This window comes from Odocoileus virginianus, chromosome 20 (assembly GCF_023699985.2).
Source record: "Odocoileus virginianus isolate 20LAN1187 ecotype Illinois chromosome 20, Ovbor_1.2, whole genome shotgun sequence".
Taxonomy (NCBI): domain Eukaryota; kingdom Metazoa; phylum Chordata; class Mammalia; order Artiodactyla; family Cervidae; genus Odocoileus; species Odocoileus virginianus.
The window spans coordinates 17966108-17990727 of NC_069693.1; the positions used below are offsets into that span (position 1 = coordinate 17966108).

Here is a 24620-nt window from a genome sequence, read left to right on the forward strand (position 1 = left end):
AAGCCCCCGGCCAGCCCCCACCCCATACTCTGAATTCACTGTCTTCCTGCGAGAGTTTGGGGAGGGCTCCCAGGGCTTCGGGGCACTCTGTAGGCAGAGCTCCTGCCGCCTCCAGACCCCCTCCCTGCCATGCCCTGGTCTGCCCCCCTTGGCAGCTGCTCCCTGCCCCCTGCACTCCGCTGACTGCAACTGGAGAAAGCTTGCGCAGCAAGGAAGACCCAGCACAACCGGAGATAAACAAACAAGTGCAGTTGTTTTTAAAACAAAAGAAGTTACCAAAGCAGTTTAATATCAAGCTTCTGTCTGTCTTTTCCCCCAATTTGATGGAAATTAAAAACTGGCTGTGTTAATAACATGTTTAGTACTATAATATGTCCAGATATTCATTGCCTACAGCCCAGCAGTTGCTTTCGTTTAGACTCAGGAGTGTCTCCATAGGCATTCTGCACCTGAAGGGCAGTATTTAATTTTGTAAATCAATTGTAGGCGGCAGCTTCAGACTCAAGCCGAATTGGTTTTAGAAGAAAACAAGTTGTTGATAGAGCAGTTGGAGATTCAGCAAAGAAAAGCCAAGGACACCCACCAGGAGCGTCTCCAGGAAGGTGAGCAGTCTTTCCCGCAAGCAAGTGATGGTGATGCTGTGACATTGTCATTTTGTCATTTTACAATGGCATTCCGCCCCCCCCCCCACTTGAAAATGTTGGGAAGTCATGTTTTTTAGAATATATTCTTTTTTTACTGAAATCCAGCTGTTACAGCATATCCAGTCATCACCCATGATGCAGTGACCGCTTTCTCAGGAGTCTGTAATTATTCTGTCTTTTGTAAATCAGTTATAAATAACAACTTTAGAGTCAACAGAACTGGGTTTGGAGGGAACAGTGTGCAACATAAGCAGGAAAATTCATGTGAGATGGATATTTGAAAGAACCTATGGATGTATCCCCCAGAATTTGTTGAATGAGTAAATAAGTAGGAACCACTGGCTCTCCCAACAGTTTCTCTGCGCTCTCAGCCTTCCTGCAGTGTCGCAGGTGCTGCTGTAGATTAAATCTCCGTCAGATCCTTTCCTCCTCTCCCCATGTGTCCCACCCTGTCCCAGGGGACTAAGTTCTACTTCTCTAAGTACTAGCTTCAGATGCCCAGGACACGTCTTAATATTACATGCTTCCATGTCACTTAGGATGAAAATAGTTATGATTTACTTTAAATATAGGACAGTAAACAAAAAAATCAATGAGGGAAGAGAAGAAAAGCAAATCTGTCCTTAGTTGGGTCATACTAAAAATATCCTTAAAAATCTTGCAGTTTTAGAGTCAACATCATGACGTATCTTTGCACATCTGTGTGTGACTTAAGGCTTCAGTCTTTGAAAGGTAAGGGCCTTGAAGCCTGGAATCATGTCCTGTTAAGTATTCTGTATTTAACAATAATATCAATATATTGATCTCCAGTAAGAAAGTGTATATTTAGTGATTACTTAATATAGGGACCATAATTTCTATGAACAAAGACTTGATATTAATTTTGAAGTCTCCAGTAGATTTTTTAAAGATCCATTTTTGTAAGCTCTCACTAGTATTAGTAATCTGTAATCATGCTTTATTGAGTCTTTTGTACCAAGTCTTTATCCATCTCTTTTGTGTTTCAGTTTCTAAACTGACTAAACAGCTAGTGCTTCTAGAGACTAAAACACAGAGCCAAGAGAAGGAGCTAACTGAAAGTAAGGAGCAATTAGCAGTTTTACGTACGGAGTGCCAGGAACTAAAAATACAGTTGGACAGCAAAGTTGCAATGGATGTTCACACTTCAATTGTGAATGAGTTTAAAAGGTAAGGATTTAATATCTTTTGAAGTATTAATGCATCACTGTGCATGTGTTACAGGCAGGTGGAGAGAGAGTACTCCCATCTTTTTCTACATCATTTCACTGTACCAGCCGTGGTGTCCAAGACTGAGAGTGGTAAATGTTTTATTAAAGTGGAACCTGGCCGTCCTTGGGGGCTGCAGTCTGCACTTTATCTGTGTGTATGTGTGTGTATATACATACACACACACACACGCACACATATATATATGTATGTATTTTTACCCCCCTACAGTTCCAACCTCTCTCATGCGCGCTTTTTTTTTTTAAAGATTTATTTATTTTTTGCTTCTCTGGGTCTTTATTGCTGCCAGGCTTTCTGTAGTTGTGACGAGTGGGGGCTACTCTTCATTGCAGTGTGTAGACTTCTCATTGCGGTGATTTCTCATGTGGAGCACAGGCTCTAGAGTGCTCAAGCTCAGTAGTTGCAGCTTACAGGCTTAGTTGCTCCATGGCATGTGGGATCTTCCCAGACCAGGGATCAAACCCGTATCCCCTGCATTGGCAGACAGATTCTTAACCACTAGACCACCAGGGAATCCCCTCTCATTTTTTAGAACCAAAGATAATTTAAAGTAATATAAGTGGAGATCTAGACATCCACTAATGAGGAATTGCTGAAATGAAAGGATAGAACCATAAAATGAAATATGGTCCAGCCATTAAACAAGTCACGAAAGAATGTTTTTGACTTTGGAAGATAGCCACAGTGTATTTATAAGTGAAGCGATTAGGTTACATAATAGTACGTACAGAATGATTGCAATTTTATTTAAAAAGAAAGAAAATGTGTGTCGTGTGTGTGTGATTAAGCTGGCCCACCATCCCAGTTTGTCTTGGACCTGAGGGGTTTCTTCAGGATGTAAGAATCTTCATGTTAACGGAGACGGATAGGATGGATCACTTCCATGTGTATATGTCTGTCTGTGTCTGTCTGTGTATAATTACATATATGTGTGTAAAATTACTTATATACCATAAATATGTAGAAAATGAAAGGATGAAAAAATAACACTAGCAGTTATCTTTGGCAGGTGAAATTAGGGGTGTATCAGCAGCCAGTGTTCTCCAAAGAAACAACCAATAGAATATATAAAAGATATATGTGTGTGTGTGTGTGTATATATATGTGTGTGTGTGTGTGTGTATATATATATATATATATTTGGAGAGAGAAAGAGAGACTTATTTTAAGGAATTGGCTCATACAGTTGTGGGGGCTAGCAAATCCAGACTCCATAGTGCAGGCCAGCTGGCTGGAAACTCAGACAAGAAACTGAAACTGTGTCTTGAGGCAGAATTCTTTCTTTTTGGAAAGCCTAAGTTTTTACTCATAAGGTCTTCAACTAATGGTATTAGGTAATCTCCCTTACTTAAAAGTCAGCTGATTGAGATGTTAATCACATCTACAGAATACCTTCACAGTAACGTCTAACTAGTATTTGACCGAACAGCTGGGCCCCATAGACTAGCCAAATAGACACGTAGAACTAACCATCATAATGAGTAAAGTGAATTTGTGTGTGTGTGTGTGTGTGTTTTCTATTTTCCAAGTGTTCTGATGCATAGGACTTTCCAGTCAGGAAAGCTGGCGGTCAGGCCTTTACGCTACAGGAGGGAAAGCTTTGTGCTGAGAGGCCTTGGGCAGGGGATAGAGCAGGGTGGAGGTGGGGAGGGGTCTGCCTGTCGGCACTGTTGGGAAGGTTGGTGTTTGATTGGGGGGGAGTCTGACACAGGAGAGGGGCATGGACTCATCAGAGACAGAAGGTGTGAATTCACTGAAGCCTCTGAGGCGGCAGGGCATGTGTCCTCTGCTTGCCTCAGTTGGGGGTACCCTTTCCAGGCTCCTGTCACAGTAGAGAGGGACCACAGACGAAAGAGGATCTAGTAATTAGCATCAGAGCAGCTGTCGAGCTGGCTCCTACAGTGCGGCTGAGTCTGAGGAGAAGTTGGGAAGGGTTCCGCCTAAGGCAAAGGTGAGGTCATGAAGAAAAGATTTTAATTTTTATAGAAAAGGGTTAAGTTGGACCTTGCCTGGTGAGCTTCTAGGTGCCTGTGTTGTGTTCTCCTGTCCTGCTGAAGGCAGTGCAGTTCATTAACCTGAAGTGACTTGCCACATTGTCTTGCTTGTTCTACCTGTTGGCAGCCATGCCTGGAAAGAACCATGACATGGGGAACAGCAGAAGCTTATTTTCCTGGTGAACTATCCTGTTGACTTAGAGCTAGACAGCTGGTTACACCCTGAAGCTTAGATTACTCTGTGCTGTTATTGTTGCTTAGAAAGCTTGAGCCTACTCAGCAGGGGTGATGAGAAATCAGATGTCAACCCACCTGGCTAAAGAAATTCAGCAAACTCTTTGGGGGAGAGCTGAGGTTTGCGATGACTAGTGGTGTCTGTAAAAGGCAAGTCTTATAAAGGGCATAGGGGCCCTGTATCCTAAAGTGAAGTCATAACCCACCTATAGAGACAGAGTCCTGGCCAGCAGTCACAGTATTATGCCTACTCAGGGAGGCACCAGAAGGACAATCTCCTTATATAACACATACCAGATACTCCCTTTTTCATCCTAAAATAAGAACAGACTACTAGGTGTGTTGAAGCATTGGGTATAAGAGGAAGAAATTACAGTGGAGAGAGACCTAGATAAGCAGAGAGACTCACAGCAAAGGGAACTGAGATAATACAGAGAACTGAGAGTTTTTTTGGCTGCATTGTGTAGCTTGTGGGATCTTAGTTCCCAGACCAGGGATTGAACCTGGGCCACAGCAGTGAAAGCCCAGAATCCCAACCACTAGGCCACCAAGGAACTCCCAAGGAGAGTTTAAAAGGATAAAATGCCATGGCAAAAAAGTGTAATCATTAAATAAGAAAAATGTTTAATGATTACCAGAATTAAAAAAAAAAAAAATCAGTAGGACTGAAAGATAAATTTGTGGATTCACTCAGAACAGCAGGAAGCAAACAGCTGGGAGTGGAGAGAAAACGTAATAGACGGAAGACCTATCTAAGAGGCCCAGCCTCAGATCATCAGGAATCTCAAAGAGATTAAAGAAAATAGAAAGGGAGGTATTAATAGTTGAAAGGCATCTCCAGATCTCTGAAGCCCTTGATTGAAATGACCCACAGAACCCAGCATGTGAGTGAAAAAGACTCAGGACGAGACACGTCCATCATCCACAAGTGAATAGTACGCTGGGACCCTAAGGGCTACGTCCCCAGGTCAGGTAAACCAGAAGTAACCAGCCGCCAGTCCTCTCTGAAGGAAGGCCCCTTCTAAAAATGTTTCAGGGAAGTATCCAGGACATATAGAAAGCCAGACAGACAGCGACCAGTAGAAACAATAACAAATAACAATATGAAGTCCAGGTATTAGAATTATCAAAGACTCTAAAGCAGCTATTGTGCTTTAAGAAAGAAAAGACAAGCTCCAAGTAGTCTTCAGAGAACTATAAAATGTGACGATAGTGGGATTGAAAAGGAAGGAATAGAAGTTTTAGAACTGAAAAATACAATAAATTGCAAAGTCAGTGGATGGGCATACCTACAATAGGGAACTGAAATATGTTCAAGTGAAACAGCTCAGGGTGGACTTCCCTGGTGATCCAGTGGTTAAACTTCACGCCCCCAGTGCAGGGAGCCTGGGTTCGATCCCTGGTCAGGAAACTAGATCCCACATGCCTCAACAAAGAGTTTGCATGCCACAACTAAAGATCTCACATGTCACAACTAAGACCTGGCATAGCCAAATTAATAAAAAATTAATTTAAATTGGTTTAAATCATCCAGAAAATTTTTTTAAAAACTCAGGAGGACATAAGAGTGTTCAGAGGTTGAGGTACCACTAGATTGGAGACAGGAGGCAGTATGGGGGGATATATTTAATCAGAAGTAGTGGTTGGAGATAGGATATCTGAGAATCTTCCCCAACTGAAGACAATACCTGGGTTATGCCAGGATGGTTTCCTTCAGAGGACTTCAGTGGCAGCAGGTGTTAACAGGGATGTTGCACTCAGAAAAAAGTTCATTCACATCAACACATTTGGAAATTTAGATGAAATGGTCACATTCCTTGAAAAATACAGCTTGTCAAAACTGACTTATAAAGAAAAAGAATACCTGAATATTCCTTTGGTCATTAAAGAAATTGAATCCAAAGATCTTCCTTTGAAGAAAACTATAGACTTAAACACCTTCATGAGAGAACTCTGTAAATATTCAAGGAGGAAATAATTCCAGTCTCATATAAACCCTTCTTCAAGAACAAAAGAAAAGAAGAGTTAATGCTCTATAATTCATTTTCTGAGATAAATACAACCTTGATGTCAAAAGCCGACAGTGATGGTTTAAGAAAGGAAAATTACATTTCATTTTCACTCATGCATCTAGATGTAAAAACTCTAAAATGAAAGTGAAAAATCACTCATTCATGTCCTACTCTTTGCAACCCCATAGAGTCCATGGAATTCTCCAGGCCAGAATTCTGGAGTGGGTAGCCGTTCCCTTCTCCAGGGGATTTTCCCAACCCAGGGATCAAATGCAGGTCTCCCGAGTTGCAGGAAGATTCTTTACCAGCTGAGCCACAAGGGAAGCCCTAAAAAAAAAAGCCTCTAAAAACAGTATTAGTAATAGATATGAACTTCCTTAATGGTTCTATTAAAAAATAAAACTATAGTAAATGTCACTGTTAGTGGTGAAATGTTGTACTTTGCTACTGAGACTGGAAACAAGACAAAGATGCCTTCTGATAACCATTTCTAAATAACACTAACAATATTGGTTATGAAATGGAAACGTGCACATGGCAAGAAAAAAGTCATAAAGTTTGGGAAGAAGGAAATAATAGTGTCATTATTCATAGATGATATAATTCCATATATAGAAAATAAATTACAAATATATCATTAGAAATAATGGATTTTTGCACTGCAGTAATCAAAACAACATGGTAGGGACTTCCCTGGTTACGTCCATTGGTTATGAATCCACCGCCAGTGCAGGGAATGTGGGTTCAGTCCCTGGTCTTCGAAGATCTCACATGCCATGGAGCAATTAAGACCATGTGCCACAACTACTGAGCCTGCATTCTAGGGCTGTAACTACTGAGCCTGTGTGCTGCAACTGCTGAAGCCTGCGCACCCATATTCTGCAATAGGAAGCCACTGCAATGAGAAGCCAACTCGCCACAACTAGAGAAAGCCCGCACACAGCAACAAAGACCTAGCACAGCCAAAAATAAGTAAATACAGCTTGGTACTGGCAGAGAAAAAGCCATTAATCAGTTGGAAAGAACAGAGACCCCAGAAATAAACCCACATACCTACAGTCACTTAATCTTCGACAGAGGAGGCAAGGATACGCAATAGAGAAAACATGGCCTCTTCAGCAAGTGGTGGTGATAAAGTGGACAGCCACACTTAACTCAGTGAAGTTAGAACACACCCTCTCACCATATACAAACTGTGTACCTGTGGCTGATTCATGTTGAGGTTTGACAGAAAACAACAAAATTCTGTAAAGCAATTACCTTTCAATTAAAAATAAATTTTTTTAAAAAAAGAAAAACTCAAAATAGCTTAAGGACTTAAACATAAGATGTGACACCATAAAACTCCTGGATGAGAATTTAGGTAAAACATTCTCCAACATAAATCGTTCCAGTGTTTTCTTCGATCAGTCTCCCAAAGGCAATAGAAATCAAAACAAAAATAAACAGATGAGACCAAATCAAACTTTCAAGCTTTACCACAACAAAGGAAACCATGCATGCATGCTCAGTTGCTTCAGTCGTGTCCAACTCTTTGCGACCCCATGGACTGTAGCCCGCCAGGCCCCTCTGTCCAGGGGATTCTCCAGACAAGAATACTGGAGTGGGTTGCCATGCCCTCCTTCAGGGGATCTTCGGACCCAGGAATCAAACCTGCATCTCCTGCATTGCAGGGGGATTTGTTACTACTGAGCCACCAAGGCAGACCCATAAGCAAAATGAAAAGACAGTCTACAGAATGGGAGAAAATATTTGCAAATGATGTGACCAACAAAGGTTTAATTTCCAGAATAAATGAATAGCTCATACATCTCAATAGCAAAAACAACAACAAAAACCAATTGAAAAACAGGCAGAAGACCTAAAGAGACGTTTCTCCAAGAAGACATACAGATAGCCAATATTCACATGAGACCTTGTTCAACATTGCTAATTTTGAGAAGTACAAATCGAAACTACAGTGAGGTATCACCTCATGCTGGTCAGAATGGCTATCATTAAAAATTCTACAAGTGACAAATGCTGGAGAGGGTTTGGAGAAAGGGAGCCCTTCTACCCTGTTGGTGGGAATGTAAGTTGGTTCAGCCACTGTGGAAAACATGGAAGTTCCTCAGAAAACTAAAAATAGAATTACCATATGATCCAGCTATCCCACTCCTGGGCATGTATCCAGACAAAACTATAATAAGATACATGCACTCCTATGTTCATAGCAGCACTATTCACAATATCCAAGACATTGAAACAACCTAAATGTCCATCAGCAGATGAATGGATAAAAATGAGGCAATACATATATATTAGGTTGGTGCAAACATAATTGTGGTTTCAGATTGTGAATTTTAAATCATCATAACTAGGCTCAAACACATCTTTATCAAAAATAGGAACCATTAAAATCAACACATTTTTGCCCATGAGAAATAAGTTTTTTCCTGTAGCATAAAAATCTGTGCAGAATGCAACGAACTCCTGGAAAGCATTTCCTGCTAGTAGTGAAAGCATTTTCCCTCCAAAAAGTTGTCAAGATGCTTGAAGAAGTGGTAATCGGTTGGCAAGAGAGGTCAGGTGAATATGGCAGATGAATCAAAACTTTGTAGCCCAATTCGTTCAGCTTTTGAGGTGTCTGTTGTGTGACATGTGGTTAGACATTGTTGTGGAGAAGAATTAGGCCCTTTCTTTTGACCAGTGCTGGCTGCAGGCGTTGCAGTTTTCAGTGCATCACAAAGAGTCGGACACGACTGAGCGACTTCACGTTCACTTTTCACTTGCATACATTGGAGAAGGAAGTGGCAACCCACTCCAGTGTTCTTGCCTGGAGAATCCCAGGGATGGCGGAGCCTGGTGGGCTGCTGTCTATGGGGTCGCACAGAGTCGGACACGACTGAAGCGATTTAGCAGCAGCAGCAGCATCGATTTGCTGAACGTAGTTCTCAGATGTAATGGTTTCGCTGGGATTCAGAAAGCTGTAGTGGATCAGAGAGGTAGCAGACCACCAGACAGTGGCCGTGAGCTGTTTTTGGTGCAAGTTTGGCTTTGGGAAGTGCTTTGGAGTTTCTTCTCAGTCCAACCACTGAGCTGGTCATCACTGGTTGCCTGTAAAATCCACTTTTCATCACAGTCCAATCGAGAAAATAGTTCATTGCTGTTGCGTGGAGTAAAAGAAGATGACACTTCAGAACAACCATTTTTTAAAATTTTCGGTCAGCTCACAAGACACCTACTTCCCAGGTTTTTTCACCTTTCCAATATGCTTCAAATGCTGAACAACTGCAGAATGGTCGATGTTGAGTTCTTCAGCAACTCCTTGTGTAGTTGTAAGAGGATCAGCTTTGATGACGCTTTCTGTTGTTCGTTGTCAACTTCCGATGGCCGGCCACTACGCTCCTCATCTTCAAGGCCATTGTCTCCTTTGCAGAACTTCTTGAACCACTACTGCATTGTACTTTCGTTAGCAGTTCCTGGGCCAAATGCATTGTTGATGTTGTGAGTTGTCTCTCTCGATTTATGACCCATTTTTAATGCAAATAAGAAAAAAGCTCGAATTTGCTTTTTTTCTAATGTCACTTCTATGGTCAATAATAAATAAACAGCAAGTAATAAGTCATTAGCAAAAAACATAAAGCAAGAAATGCACATCAAAATGATGTAGACCATAACCACATTTAAGAATGTATTCTGATATCAAATGGCAAAGTTCAGCAATACAAAGCCACAATTACTTTTGTGCCAACCTAATGCAGGGGACTACTACTCAGTCATAAAAATGAACAAAATAACTCCATTTGCAGCAACATGGATGCAACTGGATAAGTGAAGTAGAAAGAAAGATACATACCATATGATATCACTTATATGTGGAATCTAAAATATAAACAAACCTCTCATGAAACCGAAATAGAATCACAGACATAGAAAGCAGACTGGTGGTTGCCAAGGGGGAAGGGAGTGGAAGAGGGGTGGATTTAAGTTTGGGGTTTCAGATGCACCTTCTATTTACAGAATGGATAAACAAGGTCCTGCTGCATAGCACAGGGAACTGTACTCAATATCCTGTCATAAGGCATAACAGAAAGAATGTGAAAAAGAATGTGTGTGTGTGTGTGTGTGTGTGTGTGTGTGTATTTCCACACATATATATATGTCTGAGTCATTTTCCTGTAGAGCAATAATTAACACGTTACAAATCAACTATACTTCAGTTAAAAATAAATAATAGTGAACTCTTGCAAAGTTGATAGAAACAATTTATAAAAAATTAATTACAGGGGACTTCCTTGGTGGTCCAGTGACTAACACTGCACTCCCAATGCAGGGGGCCCAGGTTCAATCCTTGGTCAGGGAACTAGATCCCATATGCCACAACTAAAGATCCTGCATGCCACAACTAAGACTCCTGTGCAGCCAAATAAAAAATAGTTTCTAAAAATTTAATCATATTTCTTTGCAGGAATAAATATATAGAAAATGACATTTTGAAGACGAATCCCTCCCCCACCAAAAAAAAAAGGAAAGGAGGAAGGGGGAAGGTACTATTAACAGAGCCTCACAAATAGGAATAGAAAGATTCACAGTACTTTTATTGGAAAAATCATTACACTTTATTGATAATTTCACTGGGTAAAGAATGCCAAGTTGATTTTTTTTTTTTGGCTTTTGGAGTTTTTTCCCATTCAGTTTACAGATGTTCTCCATATGAAATGCTACATTTTACTTGTTTCTAAGTTTGTTCCTTTAAACAATGCCCCGGTAAACTTTCTTGTGCAGATTAATCAGTTTCCCTAAATATATAGGTAGAGGTGGCATTGTTTGGCCATAGAGTAAATGCATGTTTTAGAGTTTGACATGTTGTTCCCTGAGGTAGCTGTGTATGCCCGCCAGCACTTTCTCAGCATTTCCTGTTGTCTTTGGTTGCTTTTCATTATGAACTTTTTGATTGATTTTGTGAACTTATTGATTTTGCTACCAAGTGAGCAAAAGAAAATAAATAAAATTCTAAAATCCAAACAAAAAACAGCAAAGAACCAGGAGAGAAAGATGGAAGGAAGGGGTAGTTGGGAAGTTTGGGATCAACATGGACACACTGCTGTGTTTAGAATGGATAGCAAACAAGGGCCTGCTTTATAGCACAGGGAACTCTGACTCTGCTCTGTGTTATGTGGCAGCCTGGATAGGACGGGAGTCTGGGGGAGAGTGGATACGTGTCTATGTATGGCTGTGTCCCTTTGCTGTCTACCTGAATCTATCCCATTGTTAATCTTCTTTACTCCAATATAAAATAAAAAGTTTATTAAAAAAAAAAGCAAAGAAAAAGTTAAAAGGTGAGTTTAATTCAAACCTCAGTTCTGTGGCTTTTGTCCAGGTGTGTCCCCTGCTCTTTGACTAACTAAAACTAGTCAACTAGAAAACAGTGGAAAAGTGGAAACTATTTAGAAAATTACTGACTGTTTAGGGAGCCAGCTCAGGCTGAATTTATTGAAATTGTGTGGCAAGTGAGGCAGACCCCAAACATGCAGTGTGAGGCTTGTTCACTAACCAGCCAGCCAGGCAGGCAGTAAGTCCCACGTGGTACCCAAAGAGACTCCGTGGTACCCAGAGAGACTCCATCTCTCAGCATGCCGGACAGCCTCTGGGTGTGTGGCCATACCTGTTCATTCTCGGTTATTTCAGGAAAATTGAGCCAGAAAACCAGTGAAGGAACAACTCTTCTCTCAAGCATCATTTTGACAGAATTATGTACTATTTGTACACCCTCCTTGTTTTATTGTTTGTTTGTTTTATCAGAAAAACAATTATTTTAGTCTGAAATAAAATTTGTTTTAGACTTAGGATTTGAGGGAGGGGCAGTTATAACTATGTTTAAAAAAAAGAGCTGTGTTAAATTCTTTCTGAAAGGAGTGGAGTATTTGTTGTTGTTGTTCAGTTGCTGAATTGTGTCTTTTGCGACCCCATGGACTGTTAGCACGCCAGGCTTCTGGAGTTTGCTCAAACTCACATCCATTAAGTCAGTGATGCCATCCAACCGTCTCATCCTCTGTCATCCCCTTCTCGTCCTGCCTTCAGTCTTTGCCAGCATCAGGGTCTTTTTCCAATGAGTTGGCTCTTCATTCACATCAGGTGGCCAAAGTATTGGAGCTTCAACTTCAGCATCAGTCCTTCCAGTGAATATTCAGGATTGATTTCCTTTAAGTATATTTATATACGTACATGGAGACCTGAACAAAAATTGTGAGCAGAAGAAGGGGTGAGACCGTGACCATTAGAGGGGTCTGTCCACAGCCGGGCCCTCTCTGCTGCCCTCCGGGAGCTCCCCACCAACTCCCCCGGGGGCTGCCTGAGGCTGTTCCCACGGAGGCCTCCGGAGGACCCACCGGGGCTGCCTGGCAGTGGCTACCTCATTTAACCTCACTGTATTGGGTGCAAGCTTGTGATGTTTTTGTCCACCAGCAAGTTGCAGAAAGAAGAAGAGAAGGAAAATGCTGAGATGGAAGAGTTGATGGAAAAGCTGGCAGCCCTGCAAGTGCAGAAAAAGAGCCTGCTCTTAGAGAAGAAAAATCTGACAGCTAAAAACAAGGCGCTGGAAGCTGAACTCGAAAAGGCCCAGAAAATAAATAGGTGGGTTTTTTTTTTTCTCTTAAACTTTTTTTTTTTAATTAAAAAAAGACCATTGAATATTCTATTTCATATTATCCTTTTTTCTCATATTGGCAATGAAATGGAAAGGGATAAATGAGATTATTAAATATCAAAATATAAAATATGACCAACGTTATAATGATGACTCTTAAGAATCTGAAATTTCTTAAAGTTCTTTATTGTTTCCCAAAAGTCTAATCCAGGGATTACTGGATTTCTTCTTCACAAATACCTTTTAAAGAACACAAGTCAAAAAACTAATACAATATTATGTATTAGCCTGTTACTTGTGTTAAACATTTTGCAATTTCTGTTGGCTTGAAATCAATAGTTATGCTTCCTTTAAAATTAAATTCAGGTGCCTATTCTCACGTTGAAACTTCATGGAAGATTTAGGTCGATGAAGAATACACTTAAATGCTCACATACTTGCTGTTTTTATAATACAGATATTCACTGTGCCCTGGCCATTCAGGCTAATAAATTTTTTTATTCCACCATTTGGGGGAACTCTCTAGGAGGTCTCAAAAGAAAATTGATGTCCTCAAAAAGCAGGTGGAAAAAGCCATGGAGAATGAAATGTCTGCTCACCAATACCTGGCAAATCTTGTTGGCCTGGCAGAGAATGTAACCCAGGAACGTGACAATCTTATGTTTTTGGTAAGTTTCCTCACATGCACCACAACTGAGAACCTGGCACAGCCAAATAAATAAATACTTTAAAAATCAGGTTTAAAAAAAAAAGAATTCTCTCTGTGTTCAGTAGAATTCATCCCAGTGACACAGTTTAAAGGCGCACAAAGAGGCAGCTACAACAGGAGTACTCACCCCTACTTTACCCTGAACTGGGCCTTGTGAGAGCCCCTTATACCTCACTTCATTGATACTGGCATCTTCATTTCTAATCCTACCTTTAGGATGGGTTTTCCATGTGACTTGTGGCAAGTTTTATTACCTGGGTCTTAGTTTAACTTTCTAGAAAATCAGTTGACACTCTTATACTACCTTAGAAGGAATGCTCACCTTTACTTAAAAAAATTTTTTTTTACCATTTGCAACAGTTAATTTATAATATGTAGAAGTTTATGTCCCATCTGGGTATTCATCTAAATCATTCCACTTTAATGACATCCATCTTGGATCTACTGCCTGTCACATTTGGTTTGGAGAATGGCATTATGCCTTCATCTTGTTATCCTTAATTTTGTTAATTACTCAGATAGTCAAGTGAGAAGTTTATTTGCATCTTGGCACTTACTCCTTGGATGTGATGGAAGGAATGGTATATTCCCCGAGAATAGAAAAGATGCTGAAAGTTTACATCCCCCTTGTTTGAGGGATTTGGGTTTTCCATTGGGTCCAGGAGGGGCGCCCAGCATGCCATTCTTGGCTCTGCCCCTCCTCAAATATTGGTCCAAGTTCTGCCCACAGCCTTTACACAGGGGTTAGGAATCTGGAGATGGGAAGTGGCAGGATGGTAATACTCTTTGTAATAATACTTTTAGCAGAAGAATGTTTTAATATTTTAAATTTTCTATTAAACTAAGAACCCTTTGTTGTTTTTCTTTTTGCTTTACTCCATAGGCTAAATGTTTAGAAAGTGAGAACCATGGAGTTCTCAACAGAATCACAGAACACAGTATTCTCTTGGGAAGATTGAAAGAGAAAATAAAGGTATGCAGACATTTAGCCAGTTACACATGGGAACTGGCTACCTGGGGTCAGATTTCCGTGTTTAAGAAAATGACCCATTTTGCATACTTGTATCACTAACTGTCCACAGAGTAAAGCAGTTTTGGTTTCTCTGGCAGAAACAGTAATTCTTAAAAGTTTTTATTCCTAAACTTTAAAAAATTTTTATAGTTTTCCTACTGTATAACATTTCAGTGAATATCCTCTTATACAACTAACTTTATTTTAAAATCTGCTCAGTGATTTCCTTTGTAAAGGACTGGGAGTTTAGGATCTCATGGGATGAACATTTGGACTTCTAAAATCAATTTGTGCACATTTTTCAGCTACTCTCCAGTGCTAACAGCATAATGGTTGTAGTTTGGGAGTTTACTGTCATCTAGACCCACAAAATAATCTGGCTAATGGGTTCTGTACCATTTCTCATCAGAACCTAACCCACCATCTCAATTTATTTTTCCACCATTGCTGTAACAATAATCTGCTCTGGCCATCTGTTTTCAATAGCGCCATCATTCCTCCAGTACCTCTACATCCTTAATACAAGCCCCACCTTTGTCCCTGACCTCTCCACCATCCCACATTGGTCCACCATGCCCCCGAGTACTGATGTTTCAGAACCAGTAAATCCTCTGCATCTTCAGCTCTCCTCTAGCATTTTCTTGATCTGGTTTTTTGGTTTTTTTTTTTTTACTTTTTATTTTGTGTCGGGGTATAGCCAATTAATAATATGATAGTTTCAGGTGAGCAGTGAAGGGACTCAGCCACACATATACGTGTATCCATTCTCCCCCAAACTCCCCTCCCACCCTGGCTGCCACATAACATTGAGCAGAGTTCCATGTGCTTGCTGTAAGTAGGTCCTTATTGGTTATCCATTTTAAGTCTAGCAGTGTGTCCAGGCAACCGTGAGTTCGTCTCTAAGTCTGGGAGTCTCTCTCTCTTTTTTAAGTTAATTTGTACCATTTCTTTTTAGATTCCACATATAAGGCATGTCATATGATATTTCTCCTCCTCTGTCTGACTTACTTGATTCCATATGATACTCTCTAGGTCCATCCATGTTGCTGCAAATGACATTATTTCATTCTGAGTAATATTCTATTGTATATATATACCACTTTCTTTATCCACGCCTCTCTCAATGGACATGTAGGTTGCTTCCATATCTTGGCTGTTGTAAATGGTGCTGCAATGAACATTGGGGTGAATATATCCTTTTGGATCATGTTTTTCTCCAGATACGGGCCCAGGAGTGGAATTGCAGGGTCACATGGTAGCTCTATTTTTAGTTTTTTAAGGAACCTCCATACTATTCTCCATAGTGGCTATACCAATTTACATTCCCACCAACAGTGCAGGAGGGTTCCATTCTTTCCACACCCATTCCAGCATTTGTTATTTGTGGATTTTTTGATGATAGCCATTCTGGTTGGTGTGAGGTGATATTTCATTTTAGTTTTGACTTGCATTTCTCTCATGATTAGTAGTGTTGAACATCTTTTCATGTGCTTCTTGGCCATCTGTATGCCTTCTTTGGAGAAATGTCTATTTAGGTCTTCTGGCCATTTGTTGGTCGGGTTGTCTGTTTTGATGTTGTTAAGCATCATGAGCTGTTTGTAGATTTTGGAGACTAATCCCTTGGTGGTCACATCATTTGTGAATATTTTCTCCCACTTTGTGGGTTGTCTTTTCATTTTATTGTTTCCTTCGCTGTGCAAAAACCTTTTGAGTAGGTCCCATTTGTTTATTTTTTTATTTCCATAATTCTGGGAGATGGATTGAAAAAGACATTGCTGAAATTTTTGTAAACTTTTCTGACATAAATGAAGAGTTGAATCTATGTTGGGAGATGGATTGAAAAAGACATTGCTGAAATTTTTGTAAACTTTTCTGACATAAATGAAGAGTTGAATCTATGTCTTGAAAGGAAAACTGACCCAGGATGGACCTAGAAAATTGATACCAAGACCTGTGACTTCAAGATAAAGAAAAATTGCCTTGGGAAATTCCCTGGCGGCCCAGTGGTTAAGACTCTGCATTTCCACTTCAGGGGGCTCAGGTTCAATCCCTGCTTGGGAAAGTAAGATCCAAAGCTGCTTGACATGACCAAAAAAAAAAAAAAAAGGAGGAGAAAAAAATACCTTGGACACCCAGGCAGAAGATCAAGACATAAAAAAAGAAAGTCATGTTGACTTCATACTTCTCAACAGCAACACTGTATGCCAGAGAGCAGTGGAATTCTGTCTATGAATATTCAAGGATGTTACACTCAGCCAGGCTGCTCACAGATTTGACCTTGTAAGAATTCTGGGGACACTTTTTTTTTCTCATAAACCTTTCCTAAGGATCAATCAACTTGAGTTCAGCCAAGAAATAATTGGGCAAATTTCAGAAAAGTACTACTCATGAGCAGAGAATATATTTAACAGTGAATTAAGACTTTTAGAAAGCAGGCATAAGGCTGATGCAATAAAATGTAGACATAATACAACCTGACAATGTAGAAATAATACAAGCAAGGAAAAAGTGATAGGTGAATGGAGAAGAAAGAGAGAAAATAGAATGAACTTACTGGTTGCTTTATCTGTAATAACTAAGAGATCAAAGTATATGGTTTAAAGATGAAAAATCAAGGACTTCCCTGGTGGTCCAGTGTTAAGAATCCGCCCGCCTATGCAGGGGACACAAGTTTCATCCCCGGTCCCGGAAGACTCCACATGCTATGGGGCAGCTAAGCCAGGCTGCAGGTACCCACGCTCTGGAGCCCTCGTACCACAAGAGAAGCACCCCAGTGAGAGGCCTGAGCACTGTAACTGGAGAGAGCCCAGATGTGCAGTGAAGACCCAGCACAGCCCAAACTAGACAAATAGCGTGAATGGCCCTAGAGAGTGTCATACTGAGTGAAGCAAGTCAGGCAGAGGAGGATAAACATCCTATGACATCCCTTATGTGTGGAATCTAAGAGGAAATGATACAAATGTACTTACTTACAAAACAGAGGCTCACAGAGAAAAACCAGTTGCCTGTACACACTGCTGTATTTAAATTGGGTAACCAAAAAGGACCTGCTATGTAACACAGGGAACTCTGCTCAATGTTATGTGACAGCCTGGATGGGAGCGAAATTTGGGGAGAATGGATACATGTATATGTATGGCTGAGGCCCTTCTGCTATTCACCTGAAATTATCACAACATTGTTAATAGGCTATACCCCAATACAAAGTAAAAAGTTTAAAAAATAAATAGAATGAGGAGAGTAATGAAAAAAATAAGTACAAGTAGAAAATAATGTCTTTACAAAAATAAAGATAAAAATCAAGTAGGAAGAACTTAGCATATTTCAATAGGGGAAGAGTGAAGAAAAAATTGTTCGGAGCCAACATTATGTTACTTTCAATAAGTGAGAGGACTAAGGACATGTAATATAAAGGCATAAAAATAAAAGTAACTACAAGAATCAAAAGAGGTTCATACCTAAATACCAAATTACAACAGCAAAAAAGAGCAGAGAAAATAGAAACTACATTAAAGTCTTTAAAAATGTGTGTAGATAAAACAATAAAACATAAAATAAAATTAAGACCAAATAAATCTTCCGTATAAGAAAATATAAATGAGCTTAATTTGCCTATTAAAAGAAAGTAAGCAAAACACTATTTACATGCTAGAACCAAGAGACAATAAGGAATAGTACTTCAGAAAGATTAAAAGGATGAGTGAAGATAATACAGATTTATGCAAACAAGAAAAAAGCCAAGCTGTGATCTTTACATCTGCTAAGAGAAAATTTGAGCCAAAGCACTAAATGAAACCAAACAAAGGGAAAAAAGCAGGGGGAAGGTCTTAATAATGCTAAAGACTATAATTAATAATAGTAATTATTGGGACTTCCCTGTTGTCCGGTAGAAAAGACTTCCCCTTCCAATGAGGGGGGTTCGGGCTCCCCTGGTTGGAAAGCTAAAATCTTACGTGCTTTAGGGCTAGAAAGCCAAACAGAAGCTATATTGTAACAAATTCAATAAAAGACTTTAAAAATGGTCCCCATCAAAAAAAATATGTAGATATATATAGTAGTTATGAATGTTTATGTACTAAATAACACCAAAACTTATAAACTACAGGAGATACAAGGGGAAATGGAAGCTTAGTAGAGCTTTAATCCGTGTCTCTTAGTCCAGGACAGATCACAGTGTTATACAAGAGTAAACATATAGAATTTTACAGCGTAATCTATAAGGTATACTTATGTGTATATACCTGTGTGCATGTGTGCTCAGTCACTTCAGTCGTGTCTGACTCTGCAACCCTATGGACTGTAGTCTGCCAGGCTCTTCTGTCCATGGGATTCTGCAGGCAAGAATACTGGAGTGAGTTGCCATGCCATCCTCCAAGGGATCTTCCTGACCCAGGGGTCAAACCCATGTCTCTTATGTCTCCTGCATTGGCAGGCAGGTTCTTTACCACTGGAACCACTTGGGAAGCCCATATAGAACAGTCACAAAAATTGATTATAGATTGGCTACCAAAAATTAGTTTCAGTAAGCTTCCAAAGTAGAAATAAGATAGATATCTGTTGACCAAAAAAATGAATACCAGAAATTAATAAATAAAATGAGAGTGAAAAATATTCTTTTACCTGGACATGTAAAAACTGCAGTAAACTAATGACTCTTGGGTCAGAGAAGATGTATAAATTGAATGTCATAATTTCTTTTTTTTTAGAATTTTGTTATTGGAGTGTAGTTGATTTACAGTGTTGTGTTAGTTTCAGGTATACACCAAAGTGAGTCAGTTATACACACACACACACACATATACACACACACACACATATACCCCCTCTTTTTTAGATTCTTTTCCTATATCGGTCATTACTAAGTATTAAATAGAGTTCCCTGTGCTATACAGTAGGTTCTTTTTTTTTAAGTTATTTTTTAATTGAAGGAGAATTGCTTTACAGAATTTTGTTATTTTCTGCCAGATTTAAACATGGATCAGCCACAGGTGTACATATGCCCTCCCTCTTGAACCTCCTCCCACCTCCCTCCCCACCCCACCCTCTAGATTGTCACAGAGCCCCTGTTTGAGTTTCCTGAGTCATACTATAGTAGGTTCTTGGATGTCATAATTTCTAATGAGAACTGAATCTTCTGTGAATCTAACTACAAAGTTAAATCTTTGTAGTTGAACTACAAAGTTAAAATCTATGTGACAGCAGTTTTGGAAATGCTCAGTGGAAAATCTATTAACCTTAAATACTAAACAATAAATATGTAAGAAGGAAAATAAGTGAATCAGGCTTTTATCTCAGTCATCTGTTTACCAGTAGAGTGTGATGGTCCTTGCCAGGCCTTTCTGTTTTAATTTTTATTTGTAGCATGTACAAAACTAGGCATGGTACAAGTCAGAAATTCTTTTTAATATTGAAATTTTTTTATTACTTTGTGATGACTTTTGTGATCCACCTTGCCCTCCCAGATGAGACCTGCCCAGGGGTTACTCAGTTCAGGGGCTCTGATAGGCCCAGCAGTGGGGAGGGGGCATGTCCACAAGGCCAGCCCCCTGGGCCCCAGGCAGCACCCCCTCACTGAGTCCATCCTCCTCCCCAGGGGTACAAGAAGCAGATGGCACTGCAGCTGGGTGACATGAGTCATCATCTGACAGAGCAGCAGGAGGACTTTGCTAGCAAGTCAGCTCAGTACCAGCAAGAGATGAGGCACCTCCATCGGATTCTCCTGGACAAGCAGGATGTCCTGGACAAGGCGCTGCAGCAGAAAAGGTCTGGCCGCCCCAGCCCCCGGGTGATGTTTGTGATTTTTGAATGTTTGGTAAGATTTTCCAGTGAAATGCTCTGGGCCTGTTTTTTTTTGTTCATTTGATTGCTTATTTTTGTTTTTACATTTTAGTTTTACCTGATTTTAATGTTGGTCTTGATGTAGTGAAATATTTTTTTTATTTCTGGCTGCACTGGGTCTTGGTTGCAGTGCGTGGGCTTCTCGCCCTTGCTGTGGAGCACGGGCTTTAGGGCTCAGTAGTTGTGGCACACAGGCCTAGTTGCCTTGCAGCAGGTGGGATCTTTCCAGACCAGGCATCAAACCTGTGTGTCTCCTTCATTGACAGGTGGAATCTTAACCACTGAGCCACTAGGGAAATCCTGACCTTGTTTTTTATTTTCTCCTCCATTTTCTTTTCTTTTTTTTCTTATAAAAGATTTCCTCTAGTAATTGACATATAACCTTGTATAAGTTTAAGGTATACAGTGTGATGGTTTGATATACATATGTATTGTAAAATGATTATCATAATAAGGTTAACATAGCCTTCACGTCACATAATTACCTTTTTTTGTGGTGGTGGTGAGAACATTTAAGATATACTCTCTTAGCAACTTTCAGATACACAGAACTGTTAACTGTAGTGTCCATGCTGTACATTAGATCCCAGGTCTTCACTTTCTTTTATCCCGCCTTTAAAAATTCTTGCTATTTGAATACTGGACTTCCTAAATCAATCCAGTCCTGTCATTGTCCTTCCCCTCTCCCCCTCTTTTCCATCTCTTTAAGATTTTTATTTTATTCCATCTTCTTGGAAGACTTTAAATTTTTTCGATTAAATATTTTATTTCTGCTATTACATTCTCATTTTTGAGAACCTTGAAATTTCAGATTCTTCCCTTTTTGCAAGATCACAGTCAGAAGATTATGGGTATATCATGTTCTCTCTGGCTCCTCATGTGACAGAGGAGGTATTGCCAGTGTGTTGAAAACCAACCCTGGGAAATAGCACATGTTTTGTGAAGGTGAACATGGCAGTCCCCTCAAATAGTTTGGGTTCGCATTTAAGTTGGCTTTTTCAGAATGACTGTGTTGTCTTTGACAGATTGGAACATAAACTGATGCATGGAGAGAAAGCATGACACTCAGACGTGACTTCAAGTTATGATAGAATCTGTGTATTAGTACCAAGCAGAATGCAGAAAGCTGTTTATTTTCTGTCAGCCAGATGCTTTTTAATGCCAGGCAGAGTAAACTGTTATCTAACAGGTTTTCTATAGTCACAGAAGTTCTTACCACCATGAATGGTCATTTCGTAAAAGTTGGAATGATACCATGTTTCTTGCCAGACAAGTGGTTTAGAATTGCATTAATAAAATGGAACTTTGTTTTATACCTTTTCCCTAATTCTATTTTTTTGCCCTTTAATGGTTCAAAAATTAGATATTCTATTTTTATTCTTTTAGTGGTTTCCTTTGAAATTTCACTATGGGTACTTAACATTAAAAAAAATCTAAAGTTAATCAGCGCCTCTACATTTCTACCACCAAATGCAAGATCTAACACTCTAATTATTTCCCCACTCAGTGTATATGCTATTTTTGTCTATTGCCATTACATGTAAGTACAGATATATGAAGGTGAAAAGAAAATATTTTATATCATTTTACCCCCAGAAACTGCATATTACTAGTTTTAATAGAGTTGTTTATTTTGATTCACCCACAGTTTACCAGTTTCTTTGCTTATTATTCTTTTTTGCATCAAAAACCCTGTTTCTCAGAGTATTTTTCTCCTTCCTAAAATACATACTTTAGAAGTTTCTTTAGTGTGACAGTAAGCTTTCTTAGTTTTTGTTTATCTGACAGTGTCTGCATTTTGGCCTCATCTTTATGAGCTGATGTTTGCTGGAAGCTGGATTCTACCTCAACAGTCTTTCCTCTCAACACGTTTCACTGTCTCCTCTGTTTCATTATTACTGCTGAGAAGTCTTTTTTGTCATGTTTAAAACTAGATGATCATTGTATCTCTTGCCTCCTTTAAGAATTCCTCTTGACTCTTAGAGTCTGCAGCTCCACTGTGTTGAGTTTTTAGAATATTTATTTATTTATATGGCTGCACCGAGTCATGCCACCGAGTCCCATTGTGGCATGGAGGATCTTCGATCTTGTTGTGGCATGCAGGGTCTAGTTCCCTGACCAGGGATCAAATGGGTCCCCTGCGTTGGGAACACAGAGGCTCAGCCAGTGAGCCACCAGTGAAGGCCCCTCCATTGTGTCTGACTATGAGTTTGTTTTACTCAGCTACTTGTATAAGTTATTCTCTATATCTGTGATTTTGTGCCTTTCATTACTTCTTGAAATTTTTCAGGCATTATTTCTTGAATTAAGTCTTTTTCCCTGTATTGTTTCTAGACTTCCTTCTGGAACTCAGATTAAATGTATGTTATACCTCCTTACTGAATCTTCCATGTGTCTTATCTTTGACATTTTCTGTCTCCTTGGGGTTTTTTTGGGGGGTCTACACTCTGGGTAATTCTCCACAATATTTCTATTTACTAGTTTTTCTTCAGTTTTGTTCAGTGTGTGTTTAACCCAGACATTGAGATTTTTTATTTCAACAACTATATATTTCAATTTCAGAAGTCCTGTTTGGTTCCTTTGAAAATCTCCCTAGAGATTTTTAAAATAAATTCTTGATCTTTGCTTATCTTTAGTACATCTTTTATTTCTTTTAACATTTTATTCATAGTTATTTCATATTCTGTGCCAGCTTCTTTATCTGGAATTTGGGGGTCTTGTTGACTCTTGCCTTATGTGGCTCATTTCATTCTCTGAACTGTAATTTTTTTACTATGAACCCATGAATGGTTGAATTTACTCTGTGGAGTCCTGGGGATCTGGATTGAGGATGTTTTTCTCCAGAAAAGGTTTGCATTTGCTTCTCTTGGTGCCAGAGAGTCCTTTCAAACCTGCAGTCACTTTAATTTTATTATTAACTTAAAAAAATCTACTGTAGTGTTTTTTTCTTTTTTTAATACAAAAAGGTTTTTAAGATAGTCACAGGAAATTTCTTGGCGGTCTAATGGTTAGGACTTCATCATTTACTGTGGCTTCAGTCCCTAGTTGTGGAACTAAGATCCTGCAAGCCATGCGACTTAGCCCCCCCCCCCAAAAAAATTCTCAATACCATTATTACATTGATAATTAATGTTTAACTTCTTAACGTATATTTTTCTGAGCTGCATTCTGGGTGATTTCCTCTGCTCAATATTCCACTTCATTAATTCTGCCTCTGGTTTTATCTAATGTACTTTTAACTTTGAGTTTTTTCCCTGATTGCCTCAAAAATGCCTTTTTACTTTTGGTTCACTCCAGTCAGGGCCTGGGAATGCTTTACAGTGGGGAGCAGTGTAGATTCAAACCCCACATTCATTTGAGAACAAATCAGTGGCTACAGCCCCCCAAGAGCCTCTCAGAGCAGCTTTCTTTTGAAGACTGGCAGATTTTTCCACCCAACCATCCTTCCTCTGAGGGTGCTTCACCTATCTCCACTTACCTGCATAATTCTGGGATACACAGTTGAGTGTCACTAGGAAGAAGAGGAGAGAAACATGGATGTGAGTCAGCCCTGGGATTTTCTGTTGCACCCAGTTTGCATGGGCCCAAGACTAGTCTCCTTTCTTTGGAAGTCTGGGTTTCTATAGAGCATGGGCTTTTGTCCTCAAAGCAATACCAGCATTTTTGTTTGCCTGCCTCTGCTTCAGTTTAGTCTTCATATTTTTTTTTTGCCCTTAGAAATTTCCTTCTCACTGTATTTTGAGTTTAGCTGTACATGATCATGATGTAGCCAACATTTGGGTGTTTTGTCTGAAAACAGAAGCCTGGGAATTCTTATACATAGTTTAATTAAATAGTACCCAGCACTCAGCATCATGGGCTTTGGAAGGAGCAACAGTTCACAAGGAAAATGACATTGAATGAGTGGGTATGTCACTGGCCTCCCTGAATCTTCGTGCCCTCCTCTTTTTATTTTTAATTTATTTTTTTGTTTGGCTGTGCATGTGAGATCTTAGCTCCCCAACCAGGAATCGAACCCATGCCCCCTGCACTGGAAGTTGGTGTCCTCCTCTCTAGACAGCAGTGCTGAATCCATCCGACAACCCAGTTTGTAGCATTTTGCATGACCAGCTGGCAGTGCCTGTGAAGGAGCCGCCTCCCCGAGGCCTGCTCCTCCAAGGCCAAGGCTTGCTTTTCCTTCCCCGAGGGGCTGCCGGGAGGCAGTGGCTGCTGTCTGGTCTGCCCCCTCGGTGGGCCGCAGCCCTCTGAGGACATGTGTGCCCCGTCTGCCCCCCACGCGGGGCCCCTCACAGAGCCCTGGC

At 39.9% G+C, this 24620-nt stretch overlaps 1 protein-coding gene across 7 annotated transcripts in view; it reads left to right on the plus strand.

Moving 5' to 3' along the window:
- CEP89 (centrosomal protein 89) overlaps positions 1-24620 on the plus strand; it is a 69605-nt gene that overhangs the window by 41128 nt on the left and 3857 nt on the right. For 5 of the 7 annotated variants that reach the window (XM_070450999.1, XM_070451000.1, XM_070451004.1 and 2 more), the window contains 6 exons: positions 487-602; positions 1652-1832; positions 12580-12747; positions 13287-13428; positions 14353-14442; positions 20075-20244. In XM_070450999.1, the coding sequence (XP_070307100.1) occupies positions 487-602; positions 1652-1832; positions 12580-12747; positions 13287-13428; positions 14353-14442; positions 20075-20244 (867 nt within the window). Of the gene's footprint in view, positions 1-486; positions 603-1651; positions 1833-12579; positions 12748-13286; positions 13429-14352; positions 14443-20074; positions 20294-24620 lie in introns of all 7 variants that reach the window. The other 2 variants (XM_070451001.1, XM_070451006.1) reach the window with 2 other exon arrangements.